Source organism: Myripristis murdjan, chromosome 23, assembly GCF_902150065.1.
Source record: "Myripristis murdjan chromosome 23, fMyrMur1.1, whole genome shotgun sequence".
Classification (NCBI taxonomy): Eukaryota; Metazoa; Chordata; class Actinopteri; order Holocentriformes; family Holocentridae; genus Myripristis; species Myripristis murdjan.
Genome location: NC_044002.1, coordinates 3,100,166 through 3,115,821, shown reverse-complemented (window position 1 = coordinate 3,115,821; position 15,656 = coordinate 3,100,166). Strand labels below are relative to the sequence as shown.

At 42.7% G+C, this 15,656-nt stretch overlaps 1 protein-coding gene across 3 annotated transcripts in view; it reads left to right on the top strand.

Moving 5' to 3' along the window:
- Positions 1-15,656, top strand: part of ptpro (protein tyrosine phosphatase receptor type O) — a 61,746-nt gene that overhangs the window by 23,771 nt on the left and 22,319 nt on the right. Inside the window, exons 2-12 of one of the 3 annotated variants that reach the window (XM_030045850.1) lie at positions 3,759-4,026; positions 4,603-4,758; positions 5,230-5,382; positions 5,946-6,512; positions 7,330-7,491; positions 7,995-8,191; positions 8,847-8,967; positions 9,294-9,487; positions 11,083-11,194; positions 11,746-11,909; positions 15,174-15,294. In XM_030045850.1, coding sequence (XP_029901710.1) covers positions 3,759-4,026; positions 4,603-4,758; positions 5,230-5,382; positions 5,946-6,512; positions 7,330-7,491; positions 7,995-8,191; positions 8,847-8,967; positions 9,294-9,487; positions 11,083-11,194; positions 11,746-11,909; positions 15,174-15,294 — 2,215 coding nt within the window. The other 2 variants (XM_030045852.1, XM_030045851.1) reach the window with 2 other exon arrangements.

Below are 15,656 nucleotides of genomic sequence, written 5' to 3'. Positions count from 1 at the left end.
AAAAGTGGAGTATAAGGAAGTAGATGTGTGAGTGGGATCTGAAAATACACACTGATGTGTTGCAGGTTCCCTGGTGTATCCTCATGGCCTGTGATGTGTTTTGCACAGAAGAATCAAAAGCGGTCGCCTCCTCACTTCTCAGTTTTGCTCACCAGCTGTATTCAAAAGCATGCTGACACAATCCATTTGCTGTCAGCTGTAAAAATGCAGTGTTTGAAATGACTGTTATAATATTGTTGTAAGATTATATTGTTTGGGGTAAAGTGGTAATTCATGAATGTCTGGGTTTTTTTTTTTTCTCCATATTTGCTGCTGAGCGCTCATTGCTGTGATAATCCTTGACTGCGCTCCTCACCTGTCAGTCACACAGTGTGGGTGATACCGGGACATATTTGTCCTTGGTTATTCTGTTGATGGAGTTCCTGTAGGTAGCACCAAAGACACTCTTTACAAAAGATGACGCATAACAAGCTGCACCAGTGGTACGAGGTGATATACACTTCCTGTCTCCTAAGTGGGTGCACTCTGTAGCTGCACAAAGCTTGGACATGTTTTATGGACTGATGGACCATTGCTTGTCCATCCACAATACAACACTAGATACAAAGCAGATCTAATGTTTTTGCCTTATTTTGGCACTCATTTCTATCTGCTCGCTTAATATCTGATATCAACCCAGTACAAGTTCATATCAGCAATAATATTTTCTTTTTCCCCCTCCAAAAACACCTGAATAAAAGAAAAGAATAACTAAAAATAGTAATAGTATTACTAAGGAAACAGTTCCCATTTCAGTTTTAACTATTAATTTATGGTCTCACATATAAGTCCCTTTAAATTTCTGTTTAACCAGTTGGAAAAACAAAGTTCATTTTCTCCTGATTTGTGTGTATGAAAAATATCATTTTACTATCAGAATGTTTGGAAGATATGAGACTTGTGCAAAATGGGTCCAGTAATCCACAGTCATAATCTGTGCTCATGTTCTCGTCTCCCATCGGAGTGAAGCGCCTCAGGACAGCTGCTAGTCTCTTAAAGGGGCGGGGCAGGGGTGAAGCCCATGTGACACAGATGCAGGACGTGGCTGGAAGTTAGCCGTCTCCCTTCTGCACTGTCTCTGGTCGCCCTTTTTTCTGTGTCTGTTCAGCCATGGTGGCTGTCACTGCTCATGCTGACTGCCCAACTCTTCTTCATTTCTTCCAAACAAACTGGAAACACAATGTGCATCATTTCTTGCATGCCTGAGACAGAGATATTAGTAAAACAAACATTTTTTTAGTTCATGACTGAAAAAAATCTTAAAGAAATAGTTCACCCATTTTGAAAAATATGATACTATTTCACTTCCCCCCAGCTGTTCTGTAGGACAGTAGTGGTGCTATTTCCTCTCATTGTTACTGAGTGCTGGATAGAGGGGGAGTGTAATAATAATATTTTTTTCTTCAAAATAGGTGAAGTATTGCTTTAATATTGTATCAGTTCTCAAGTAAAACTGGGTTTAGTCTCAAGATTTCAGAGCATTATGAAAACTGTAAATGTATGTATTCTTCTAATCAATAGAACCGCACCAATTAATGCTTATAGTGGCGCTTGCGTTTCCTGTGGGTTGCTGTATTTCCACCAGGCATACCATCATATCATGCATTCACCCCGGCAGCCCTCAGTATTCGAGTCATGCATCACTTAGAGTGGTTAAATATAGTGATTTAGCCTCCCAGATGGCCATGAAGGTCATCACTATTTCCCATCAATACGTTTAGGGCTATAAGTGGCCCCGCTGATGGCCTAGAGAAAGCGACAGGCAGGGCAAGAAGGAAATGAGCGATAAGTTGAAGGGCAACCACCGCCATGTCTTCCTTCGCGCTGGCTTACCGTCGGGAGGCGTCTTGATGGGAAGCGGCACAGAATCGCCCCGAGCCAGATCTCAAAGTGCCGCGGCCCTCACCAGCAGTGAGCTGAGACAGAAGCGCCTTTGTGGAGGCAAGAAGCAAGAGTTCACCAGGGAAAAAGGAAAAGGGGGGCGTGGGGAGGGAGTGGAGGGGGCTGGTGAGGTTTATAGGGGGGGAGGGGGTTACAGAAAACGCTGCAGAGGGCCAGTAGGGATAAGCGTAGGATCTTCAAAGAATATCTCTAGGGAGTCAAAAGCATTGCAAGGAGGGGAGAAGAAATCGTGGTTAGCTCTGTGTCCCCCTCCCCTTTCTTTTAACCACCCGTCTCTGGAGGATTAGATCGCGTGGAGAGCCTGTTTTCTCTGAAATGCTTCTCCAAGCAGCCCGAGGTAGACTGCTGGAGAGGGTGGAGGGAGCTGCTCTAACCTAGATTCCCCGCTCATAAAGGATGATAGCTGTCTGGTTTTCATCCAAGGCCTGGGCGGTGCCTGATAGCGGTGACCTACCGTAATGAGATGTAATGGAGTTTGTATTTGTCCCATTGATCCTGCAATGATGCCCCGAGAGCCGGTTATGAAGACAGCAGCCATGTATAATGGGATGTGGCACAGCAAAGCAAATATTTTGTAGGGCAGCTCCTGGTGACAGATAATTAATATGGAAATCTGTTGCTTCATGTTAAAGGAAAAATCCAGCCCAAAGCTCTTAATGGTGTTAAAAGTCAACTAATGATATACCTTGCTGGAAAGTGGGTTAGAGTTAGCAGGAAAGTAAATTAAAACATTTCATCACTACTCCTGGAATGGATATTAAATCCATTCCAGGAGTATGTGTATGTGTGTGTGTGAATAGGTGTCTTAGAGTGGGGCACATTGGCCTGCTGTCAGGTGGTTGTCCTCCAAGGTGTTTTCCAGACCTTTGACATTGTTCTCCTCCAAGTGCATCATGGAATAGCAAACTGTGTTTGTGTACAGTGTGACTTGGAGGTGAAGTATCCGTGTCCACAACCCACAAACATGGCCTTTATCTGCTCAAACACTAGCCAAGGACACACTCTGCCTTTCCCCTGGAGCCTCCATTCAGTGTGTAACACCCCTCCAAGTGTGGCACAATCAAAGCTTTGTCCAAAAGCCTTGTAGCAATACAAGCATAATAAGTTGTTGTAACAGAATAGATGAAAACATTTCTGTCAGAATTACTGATGCTGGAGTCATTTTTTTGGTCATGGTCAGTTTGGTCATGGTAAGTGAAAAGGATGGGCTTGTCCATTAATTTGACTGGTTAAAATAGAGTTCCTGGCTGTGGCATGTGGCATGCGTCCTTACAGACATGTCAATGCAGATTTAAAAGAGGAACTGGGCTGCAACTACTGTTTTCATTGTCGATGAACCTGTGGATAATTTATACGTCAACGTCCGGTGGTCAGTTGGTCAACAATTAGGTCTAGAGGTGCATATCTCCAAAAATATTTTGGTAGATCACCATCAAATTTGGTGACGTTCATGTTGGCTAGAGAATGAAATCTGGCAATTTTGGTGACCCCATGAACTTCCCTACAACACTACCAGAAATAAATGCTCATCAGAATTTACAGTGATGTCTTCAGATTGCTTCCACGAAAACCCAAAGTATACATTTTCTAATGATATGAACAAAGAAAAGTGATCAAACCGTAACATCTTAGTGAGCTTAGTGAAGCTGGAATTAGCAAATGTTTGGCATTTTTACATGAATGACTAAATAGTTATCATAATTCTAATCGATTAATTGATGAATTGTTTCAGTTGAGTACACTTCCTCTGTACTAGAAGGCCTGTTGTAAATGTGTCTGCGTGATGAAGACTGATAAAGTCTGTTTCCTCTCCTCAGAGCATCACAGCGTTCCAGGTGACCGTGAGCGATGACAATTTGATCATAGCAGCGCTTGAGCCCACAGACCTGCAGGAGAACATCACGGCGTATGCAGTTCGGCTCTCTGGAGGACCTCGGATGAACCCGGTCCAGTTCCTGAACACTAGTGACCCACCACCCCTGGTGTTCAACACGTCCCATCACGGGCTCTGCTACACCGTGGGCCTCCTGGTCAGAGAGGGCAAGGCCTGGTCCAAGCCAGTAAAGACTGTATCCATCCTCACAAGTAAGAAACTGCACACTGTTGGCATTGCTCTGAAATTGGTCCACAAACTGATGGTACTGCAATCGCAATAATAAATGCAAATTCAACCTGTTGTTGCAATATTTGTGAGAACTTTGACAAAATTGCATGGTTTTCTGCATGAAATGACCATTGGTTTCCCACTTGACATGGAATTGTCAGGGTGTTATGGAATTTTTAGAGACGTAATCCTGACATGAAAAGCCAGGGGATATATTCTCTGGAAGAAAACAGACAACAGAATTTTACCAACGGGTCTCTTGTATTTTCTTTGTTTGACACATTGATTGCATGACATGGCTGAGTGGAAACCACAGTTTAACCCTACAGAAAAACAACATTAACAAACCAGGAAAGAATCATATGTCATAAATCATGGATGCAGAGCACCCTGACTTAAATGTCCATAATGGGAAAGTCCATATTTGTTACACCTTGCAGTCTGTTTCCGCTATGATCAGACATAAATTGGTATAGAAAAGACAATTTGTCTCCAGGTGTATTAAACTAAGTGTCCTTGCTGGATGAAGGTTAACCTGTCATGGCTTGTTTTCCCAGAGCCCCTTCCTGTGGATAGTGTGCTAATATCAGACTATAAGGAGTCTCCAGAGACGGGGGTGGTGTTTGAGATCAGCTCCCCGGCCAATAATGTCTTCAGCCGGGTTAACATCAGCTACACAGAGGGGCAAGAGCGGCGCTCCATGCTCTATAAAGGTAATGCTCATGTGGATACCGCTAGCTCAAGTCTCGAAAAATCTTCAAAATATATCATCCATATGTAACGCCTTACAAAGTATAACTGAGTAAAGTACAGGTCTGTTTTTTTTTTTTCCTTTTCATTTTGATGTGACCATGATGGCAGGAAAGTAAGGTAAATGCCATGAATTGTGTAGTGTCAAAGAATGTAAATGTATGGTTTAGAAGCTTCATTAGCCATGGTCAAAATGGTTTTGACCAAAGATTTCTCTGTTTTGGTTATTAAATTAGTCTGAAGTCCATTTCCAGCTAGGAAATTAAGAAGATCTTCAAAACTTGTAAGGTTGGCTCCCTGAAACCCTGCAAATACCCTGGAAAATGACAAGGGTATATAGAGGATGGCACTTTGATACATTTAAATAAAATGTCAGTGGATATTCAAGTTGTTGTTTTTTTTTTGTTTATTTGTTTGTTTGTTTTCATTTGTAGATTTCTACAAGGGTAAGACGGTGTTTAAGCACTGGTTGCCCGGGACGTGTTACAGGAACATCACCTTCCAGCTGATCTCCGAGGCCTCGGTCAACAAGACAACTCTGGTTAGACACAGTGACGTCACCCACAAGCCACTGCAGCACAGAACAGGTACTCAACCGGAATCAAATGATTAGACTAAAAGACGATGCACCGCATAATTATGCAGTAAAGGAAATGTGATCATTTTCAGATATAAATCTGAGAAGTTGGGTGTATTAGAAATTGACAGTATTTGATGGATTATTGAAGCTGCTGGTTAGACGGGATAGTTAATGGCTCTGAACTAATAGTTGGTTTCCAGGGTGTCTGATTCAGCCCTCCTGAGTAATTCTGAATGCTGACTGTTGAACATGGTAAATGGTGATTTGTGGCTTCGAAAATGTCACCCCCTCAGTCGAGCATGATAATAACGGCATTACACTAATGACTGCATATGAGCGCTGAGTCAGATATTCCCCGCTGATGGCCTCCTGCTGGGCTGTGCATTATTGATAGGGTATAAATACCAGTAGACATTTCATTACTATTATCACCTCTCCTCATGCTGATTAATTGCCTCCACTCAGAGTTGGGAGTGGTGTCATCGAAAACAAAATATCCGTCTCACTTTGCTGTGTGAACATGACAAGCTTTAAATGGTCACTGAAAGATTCCTACTGTTTTCTTTCCAGTGCCCCACCCTCCTTTCAACATATCCCGAAAGATCGTCCACCTGAGCCAGAGGTCACTGCCAGGCCAAGCCCCCGATGGCGTGCTAACTGAGGGGAGCCAAGAGAACCTTCGCTCTTCCCGTCGGTCTCGGGACGTCCCTCTGATGGAGGAGCAGGAGAAGGAGGAGGAAACGCGCAACGATGGGGACGGCAACACATCTGAGGAGGCAGCAGCGGCGGTCACCCAGATCCCCTACAACCCATCCCACAACCTCACAGATGTCTTTACAGAATACACCAATGCCAATGTGGGCGCCAATGACACTGCAGAGGAGGAGGAGGCTCTCACTCAGCCCTACTGGCTGGATCCAACTAGCAGCCCGCATCCCACAGACAAGGAGGAGGAGTTTGTCAATGCAGTGGTACCAGAGTATGAGGACTCAAATGAGCCGGGCTCAGCCATGGGTTTGCCCTCTGAACCCTCAGTCATGCCCACCAAACTGCCTCCCATACTGCTGGAGCTACGCTGGCTGCCGCCCAGACCATCCACCACCTATGACGGCTTCAACATTTACATCTACCGAGATGGTAAGAAGTGTATGGCTCTCGGTGCTAGATGATAGCTGGCAGTAAAAACAAGGCTGAACTGAAACATATTTTCCCAAAGCATAAGTGCCTCACCCCTGACTTGTGTAAGGCCAAACATCATTTGCATAAAACAACTGAACAATAAACAACAAAAAACAATTCCACACATATATTTCCAAGAATGTTATGTTTATTATCCCTTTGAAATCTTAATTCACTTGATATCTGTCAAAAACATGAGTAAAAAGTTGATTAGCAAATTAGGAAAAAATGACTGATTAGTGATAAATGAATGAATAAATCAACCAATGAATAAAATAAAAAATCAATCAATACAGGAACATTGCTGAAAAAAAAAATAAATAAAATAAATGAATACAGTTTTAAAAAAAATCCAAATTACCCAAAAAGGGAAGTTTACAGTATCACAAGAAAACCATATTTAGAATTATTAAAATTATAAATATAATTGCTTGAAAATTCCCTTAAAATTAAAAAAATAGTAATAGTAAAAAAATTACAAAAAATGGAAAATGTACAAAACATAATTGGTAAAACAGAAAATGTTAAAAGGTAAACAAAGAAAATTACAAGAAAATTAATAAAACAAAAAATCCCACAGAAAACAGATTTTTTTTTTTTGTTTGTTTTTTTTGTTAGTAGGGTGAAATAATACAATGTTTTATCTGCATTTCCAAGTCACCTGACTCATGTGTTGTATGTATATTCAGGTTTTTCTCTCTCAGGGTTAGGTCCCCTCACCCAACAGTGTTGTTTCTACAGCCAGTAGTCAACCCTCTCTCCTCTGCCCTCCCAGGTAACTCTACAGAGATCGCGACCGTGGACGAAAACACTCACGAGTTCTTCACTGAGTTGACAGAGCCAGGAACCTACCGAGTCCAGATCACCACACTCAGCTCGTCTGGAGACTGTGAAGCCAGGGAGAGCACGGCCGACACAGGCTTCACCTTCTATCTAAGTACGCATGTTACTACACCATGGCTGCATTTACCATGAAAACCAAAACACTGTTCAAGAAGCAGATCCAAGCTGCCATATATCATCATAATACAACAGGTGGACAAAACACCAGAGACACCACGTGCAAAATGACATGAAAGATGATTACAAAGACAGTTGTGGGTTGAGTTCTCTGGCAGTTTTTAGTCTGTAGTTCTGTGATGTGAAGCAGTTATGTTTTTAAATGCCCATCTGTCACTGTCAGTGAACTTCAAATTGGGACCACTTTCTACATTGTTCCTTTTGACATGAATGAGTGGCACCAGTTATTTGGCCTAAGCTAGCTGTCATTCAACATAAGATTGTTCTTTTAAAGTTCTTTTTTATGTGGAGTTTTTTGTTACTTTGCCCAACGCCTTGGTTTTCTTTTCATTTTAGCAGTGCTGCATCAGACCCTGAACAAATAGCAACTAGGTGGAAAACGATTTATAGACCAGTTAAATGGTATTTTCTTATGAACAGGTCCTAGAGGTGAGTGGCTGGAGGAGCCGAAGGAGCGTCCCCAGGCAGTGAGTGTGAGGTTGCTGGGCTCCAGCACTGCTGCCGTGTCCTGGGCTTCTTCCTCTGAGAGCCACAACGGCAGCCTGGTGTCGGTGCTCTCCACCACCTGCCTCAGGCCCAGCCTCAGCCAGCGGATGGAGCACACCTACTGCAGTGAGGTAACCCGCAGCACGCTGCTGTGCCCTGCACTGAGCTGGTTATGACGTGACTGCCCTACAAGAGACATGATTATTGTGGCCTGGCCTGGTTAAACGCTTTGGCGCTACTCAGTGTACAATTATATGTAGAGATTTTGCAGTTGTGCCACAGATGTCTGCATAATCACATTTGGCTCCATCATGGAATTCTTGTGAGGAATGGACCTTTTTCACAGCAGCCATTTTGACATGAACTAGCAGGTAAACACAGGTGTTACTAATGCCATCAATTAAGGTTCTTTTCCAATTAGGTCGAACAGAGCCAGGGTGCTGCTGCTGCTGGCTCAGTGGAGAGACTCTGCTGCACTTACACAGAGCCGTAATTAATGTCATTAATAACACCTGTGTTTACCTGCTAGCTCATGTCAAAGTGGCGGCTTTTAGAAAAAGGTCTATTATAGTAATACAATTCAATGTTAAAAATGAGACTTTTTCTTCACTGAGGATGTTCTGAGCACAAATTCAGAGAAACTTTTCTCTGAATTTCACACTCACACATCAGTTCACACGCAGGAAATTTAGTGGTTAAACGCTTGACTCAATTTTTTTTTTTACTTTCACAAGTGTATCAGTAGAACAGGAAGGACTGACTGCTAATGTGATGGCTTTTTCACAGGAAAACATAACAAGTGACATAATTACCAACCTGACCCCGGGGGCTCAGTACAGGGTGGTGGTCTATCACACTAACGGACCCCTCATCAGCCCCCCCTCTGAACCCGTCATCATTGATATAGGTGAGCATCGATTCATATGTACATGTATATGTATATGTATATGTATATGTCAGGGGCAGGCAACCATGTGCCATAGTGAGCCGAGAGTCTGCCGGTTTCCATGCCAACTAAAACCTCCACCAGGTGATTTCACTGATTAGTTCCTGCAGACTCTCGGCTCACTATAGTACATGGTTGCCTGCTCCTGATATATGTATTCATATATTCATAATGTATGTTTTTTTGTTTTTCTGTTGCCGATACAATGGCAATGCATGTTCACTCTTAGATTTATACAAAGCAGGACAAATTTTTCTAACGCAAATGACATGGTTTGTGTGTATTAGAGCCCACAGGGGTGCGAGAGCTGGTGGTGTACCCTCTGAGCCCCACAGCAGTGATCCTGAGCTGGCAGAGGCCGTACCACGTTGCCTTCCGCAAGTACGTCCTCCAGACCTTCTTCTTCAACCCGGTCACCTTGGCGTCAGAGTGGACCACCTACTATGAGATCGCTGCCACCGCCTCAGTCATCGCCTCAGTGGTAACACACAGACAGTCAATGGTCATATCAGCAGCTGCTTTCTGAGCTCATTTGCACCTTTTTATCTTACATACAAAGTGAAATGTACATGACTTGATCAAGTCCACCAATTGCACCAAATGTGTTGGAGCTGTCACAGAAATGGAGTTTTTATGGCATTTTTATGACATTTTTCCATCTGCCATTACCAGCAAAAAGGTTGCACTCATTTCCCAGTGGTCCAAAGGCCCATTATTACGAAACCCAAGTACTCTGAAAAATGTCCCATTGAACCAAATGCCCATTAGTCTGACGGTGTGTTAACTCAAAAACAATGCCCTATTATTTTGAAAACTCAATAGTCTAAAAAATGTCCAGCTTGGTTAAGTTTAGGCAGGGGTTTCCTCGGGTTAAGGTTAGGGTAAAGGGTGGATACATTTCTCTGCAAGGATGCAAAACTCAGCACATCACCGGCAGTCACTGAACTCCAACAACTCACAGTGGGGTTTTTTCTGAGCAATTGGTGTTTGTTTTGGGGCTCATGGGCTGTTGGACTAATGGGAAGGCACCATCCTCCATGTCTACTGAACTGACCATGACAGGATTGAAAAAAAATGCAGCTACACCTATATTTTCATGGTCAACAAACACAATCAGGCATTTGGAGAGCTGGCAGTGTGCTCAGATTAAAACAGAGGGGTAGAGATATTTTCGCAAGCAACATCGGCCAAGAATACTGAATAGTGACTGTTCCAAACAGAGGCCGTCTGTCAGTGGCTGACCACCCATTGTCAGCATGCTCATAAATGAAAACCCTGACAGAGCTTGGAATTTAGCTAGCTAACTGGACACTTAAGACATAAGGTTGAATGTCATGTAGTTTATTGTTTGGTGTTTGTATGTGCGCATGTGTAGGGATCTATCCACTCATTGGATGACAGCAGCAGGATTTACCATGACAATATAGTGGTTTCTGCTTTTGAGCTATCATGTTTTATTTGTACTTAGGCTATCTTGTTAGTGCTGAAGGCAGAACTGAGCTAAACGCCTGATAAAAGCAGTGTTACCACGGTCCAAACTGAAAAGCTCCTATAAAACAGCAACATCAACTGCTGATAGGCTCTACTTTCTTGCAGGGAGGTAGCGAAAACTGCCTGAAGGGGTGTTTTGTGACTAAAGCAATCACAGCCTCTGCCACTTGCTCGATCTTGTGGAATTTCATGCTGATGCTCGTTTGAATATGCATGCTAAGAACATGAACTAGCAGAATAGTAGAAATGGTTTAGTTTCAGTGATTGGAGCTGCAGTGGTGGTCCAACTTTAACTGGGCTTGCCTAGTCTTGTTTCACTTCTATCACAGTCAGTTCCACAGATACACAGGAAAACCCATTTGCTGGTAAAGGCAGGGGGAAAATGTCTGCCAGTGCTAATCTGCACCATTTTTGATGGCTCCTGAAAATGTCCAGGCCACCACAGTGTTGCTACAGACCACTTTTGGTGCTTTTCTAAAAAGTGGATTGATTTTTAACTATTTCTGAAAGACTGCCAGTGACTGTTTTTCCAATGGCTTCATCACCTTTGTTTCCCGTCTCACCTTTTCTTTAATTTTCCCCCAGAGAGTGACAGATCTGCTGCCAGCGTGGTACTACAATTTCCGTGTTTCCATGGTGACGTGGGGTGACCCACCACTCAGCTGCTGCGACAGCTCCACTGTGAGCTTTGTAACAGGTACTCAGCTCTGTCAGCACGCGGCCTTGTGAATGTGTTCTCTCTGTGTTGCTGCCTGTTTCCTCTCTGCTTCGCTGGCTGTGTTTACATGCCATCGGCCATGTACAGCTTGCTGTGTGCTGCTGAAGATCTCAATCAGGTTCATGTGTCTACATGAACATTTGATACACGGTGATTGAGCCACTCTGTTGAATACTCAAGCGTCAACTCTCCCTGCCTGATCTTTCTTTGACATGATGATAGTGAGATTCTTCAGAAACAAGGGCAATAAATGATATCTTTAAATTAAAAAAAAACTTTAAATTTAAAAAACAGTATGTCCTGTCATGTGTCCTGTCAAAAGTGAAAGCAGTGGCATCTTAACCAGGTTTCTCATCATCAGAATAGGTTAACAGGATATTGTAACCCAGCTGCATTTACATGCCTCCACCCCAAACTGAGATGATTGAAGTAATCAGGTTAAGAACAAAAGCTGTTGACACGATCTCTCTACCTTTACAGATTGCCATATTGACAGAAGCCTTCTCTCTTTTTCCATGCCATGTCTGTAGCCCCTGAGGCCCCTCACATCTCCTCAGTGGACTACTCCCATGGGGTGCTGTACGTGCGCTGGACCTATGGAGAGCTCTTCATTGACTTGTCACACTCGAGGATGCTGCACTGGCAGGTGGTGGCGGTGGGCAAGAAAGGCCCCGAGAAGAGCTACTCCATTGATGTGAGTCCTTATCTCACTGATTCACTCTATTCATTCTGTTTAACTGCTTGCTTTTCTGGTTGGCAAGGGACTGGAGGCTTCCCAGCGTACATTGAGATACTAGGGCTAGGTGCTCAGTTCATCCCAGGTCCCAGTTTTTCCATTCTTGTTAAAGGTGTGTTAACCGAGGTTATTATAGTTACTGACTTAAAAACAGAGCCATAGTCTTGAATTGCAGTTTGGAGCAATGGAATATTACTATGACATGTTTCTTAAGTTGGTACCACAGACTTGCTCTCATGAGTTATGCGTAACAAAAAGGTAATGATGTCAGTTCATTAAAATTGAGTTCTCCCAACACTACACAGTTCATTTTTTCTGGAAAGCCAAAACCTCCTAATTCTAGTAGATAAAAGGTGTGCCCCCTGGCCAGTTGTCAAGGATCTCGGTTCATGAATATCTATAATCTAAGATTCATGTTCCTGAGTAAGTGTCTGCTGTCTGTGTCTTACCATTTAAAGCCTGTGCTGAGTGTGGCTCCTCTATAGCATCGCTGGACAGCATTTATCACCTTGTTAGTCTGGAGTTAGGCAAAGCTGCTATTGATTATCTCCACTGGGGCCTTTTGGGGGTCCAATTAACAAAGAGGAATGACCGGCTATCTCCCTGCCTGCATGAGGTCTAACACATCTTCCCCTTTATAAAGCCAATAACGTCCCCAGCAGACAGGGATTTAGCCCAGATAAGGAGAGAATAATTAATTGGGGCCAAATGTTTCAGGAGGGGCAGGTGCTGTTTGAGTCCTAATTGGCCTGACTGATAGTGGCCCACACACTCAGAAAGCAAAGGTATAGACAATACTGTGCCTTTGTTTGAGAGGACATTTTCATTATGATGTGATGGATGGAGACGATGAGATCTCTCTTTTTTTTTTTTTTTTGCACCCAGTGAATTCAGTCTTATTATAAATATATTATATTGGCTGCTTCACAACATGCATCCAGGTAGTAAACATATTAAAATGTAATATGCAATATGTAATATGTGTCCCATCAACTTTAATAATGTCTAATCTCACTGTAGCTGCCATAAAGGATCTGATAAATGAATTCACCAAGTCTTTGGGAGATTGGCCCACTGGTCAGTTTAGCTGCAACAAAATCATCCATGTATCCCCAGTGGATCTTTAGTGATAATACCAAATATATGGAGTGGTAATCAACTCCATGCAAACACTTAAGCAAACACAATATTTAGTGATGTTAGACGCCGTGCTAACATATAAGCAGTGTTGGGTTACAGAAGGTGTGATGCTGATAGTAGATGCCGTGATAACATTCTAGCATACACAATGTTGAGTGATAGAGGGTGACATGGTAACACTTTGGCATGCACTATTTTAAGAGATGAAGCACTACTAGCATCACTTTGAAAGTGAGAAAATGAGAACTTAAAGCAGCTAAATGAGATGTTATTTTAAATAATATGCGGCCAAGTCTGGAAATTTTGTGCAGAGATTGAAAAAAATCACAAACTACTACTACTGTTTCCATAGGAAATGAAAGTAGCAGGCAATGAGAGACCTGAAATGGTTCCAATTATAATCCTAGCTACATCATCTCTGTTGAAGATTGAACTTTGCTGCTGGGTTGAGTTACCTGGGTGTGATAGGATTCCATATGGTGGCAAAATCCTTATTAGTTGCTTTTTGCTTCCCAGGGATGCTAATCTGGAATATTTTATTTGTGTCTCTCCATTCACATCCATAGTGTGGCACCCTTTAAGGGTATTTATGAGAACAGTGTCAATGTTCATTGCTCTCTTAAGGCCTTGTCACATTTTGATAGGCAGCCAGATGTGGGCCTGTGTTGCCAGCAGCCCTCAGTGTCATGTTGACAAATGAACAAGTGTTCCTGGTGTGATAGCACCTCTTCGATCAGCTGGAGAATCAGCAGCCTGGCTGAAAATGAGATCAATATTCGGAATGATGACATTGATTGGAGATGGGAAAGCATCCTCTGAGGCTCTTGGGCAAGAATATGACGGGGAGAAAACCGCAGTGACTAAACTGTGAAATGAATGATGCTGCGGAGCGTAGAACGTGCCATTTGTCGTATGTATTTCAAAAGAACAAAGTTATATTTTGCAACATTACCTATAAGCACTGGCTCACGCTGCTGTTTTAAGCAGAAGATAAAACCATGTTAATCTGTATGCCTTTAATCCTATAAAACAGCAGCTATTTCGTTTTTTGGTAACAGTTTTTGCTTGGTAAGTTGGATGCATGCTGAAGTATGTATGAGAACAGGGCTACAAAATAAATATAGGCTTATAGTTGATTTGAAACTTTGTTCATAAGACTGACTTAACACCGTCATAATTGTGACATGAAAGCTGTTATGAAAGGGATAGTTCACCATTTTTGAAAAAATTGATATTATTTTGCTGATGTGTAGTAGAACCTTTACAGCCTGAAATGCATAAAACAAACATATTTTTTAAAAAATTAATTACGAATAATAGAACTATTTTCTTGTGTTCTAAGTTCTGTACTGCTCTGGTGGCCGGCAAGTGCAATTTATGTGAAAACGTGTGATAGAGGGGAGCGGAGGAAAAGAAGAAGTTAGTCACAACATCACTTGCCAGCTATCTGTTAGTGCTGTGGGGAAAGTTGTTATTTTTGTCCTGTAACATGCGTATAAGAAAACAAATGACTGCAACCTCAATCAGTCTAGTTCTGTTTCTGTGGTGGCTGCTGCTCCTCTGGTGTGGAGTGATACAGGAAGTGCAGAAGTAACCGGATCTTTCCGCATGTTGATAACATAAAAAATTCAGTTTTAAACAGTGATCTGAGCAAAACTGTCTTTAACATTTTTCCACATTTTTCCAACATTTTAACATTTTTCTAGCTCAGTGGCAGGAGGCTAACAGTTAGCATTTGGAGCATCCAGCCAGTATCCAGCACTCAGTAACAATGAGAGGAAGAGAGCACCACTACTGTCCTACAGAACAGCTGGGGGGGAGTTAAATAATATCACATTTTTCAAAATGGGTGAACTGTCCTTTTAAACCTCAGTAGACTGGGTGGGAACAGAAGCGATACAAGATGAATTTTGTCCAAATCCTGCAGTGGCATGATGTTTATGTTTATTGGCCCTCGGTCTTGTGCCTTGGCTCCTGTCTGAGCGTGGACATCATTCTTAGCACAAGCAGGGATTTGGTGTGTCAGGCGCGGGCTGTTACACAGTGGTAAGCGTGTGTTTATGTGTGTCCTGGCCATCCTAGGTGACTCGTAACGTCATGCGGGCCAGCTTGCCTCTGCCACCGGGGGACATCTACAACCTGACAGTGACTGCCTGCACCGAGCGCAGCAGGAACACATCCATGCCAAACATCATCAAACTAGGTCAGCTCGCCCTGTCTCTGCCACACACACTCACCACACTCACCCACATATGTACTAACACATACTCAACAGACAAAGTAATGACCAATCAACAACAAATCACAAAATTAACAAAAAATGCTCAAACACTTGTGCCTTGCGATGGATTATAGAGATTATAAACCCATTAGAGGCAGAGATTAACTTTCAGTAAGCCTTTATTAGAAGTGGTGCTTGTTAGGCATTATGAGACATCACAAGCACATTTGAAGCACACTGTCAATGCATGATAGTGATGATAATGAGAGCATTATAACATGAACACAATGCAGGAGGGTAAATACTTAATGCAGCAGCTGTAGACTGTAGTTAATGACGGGATA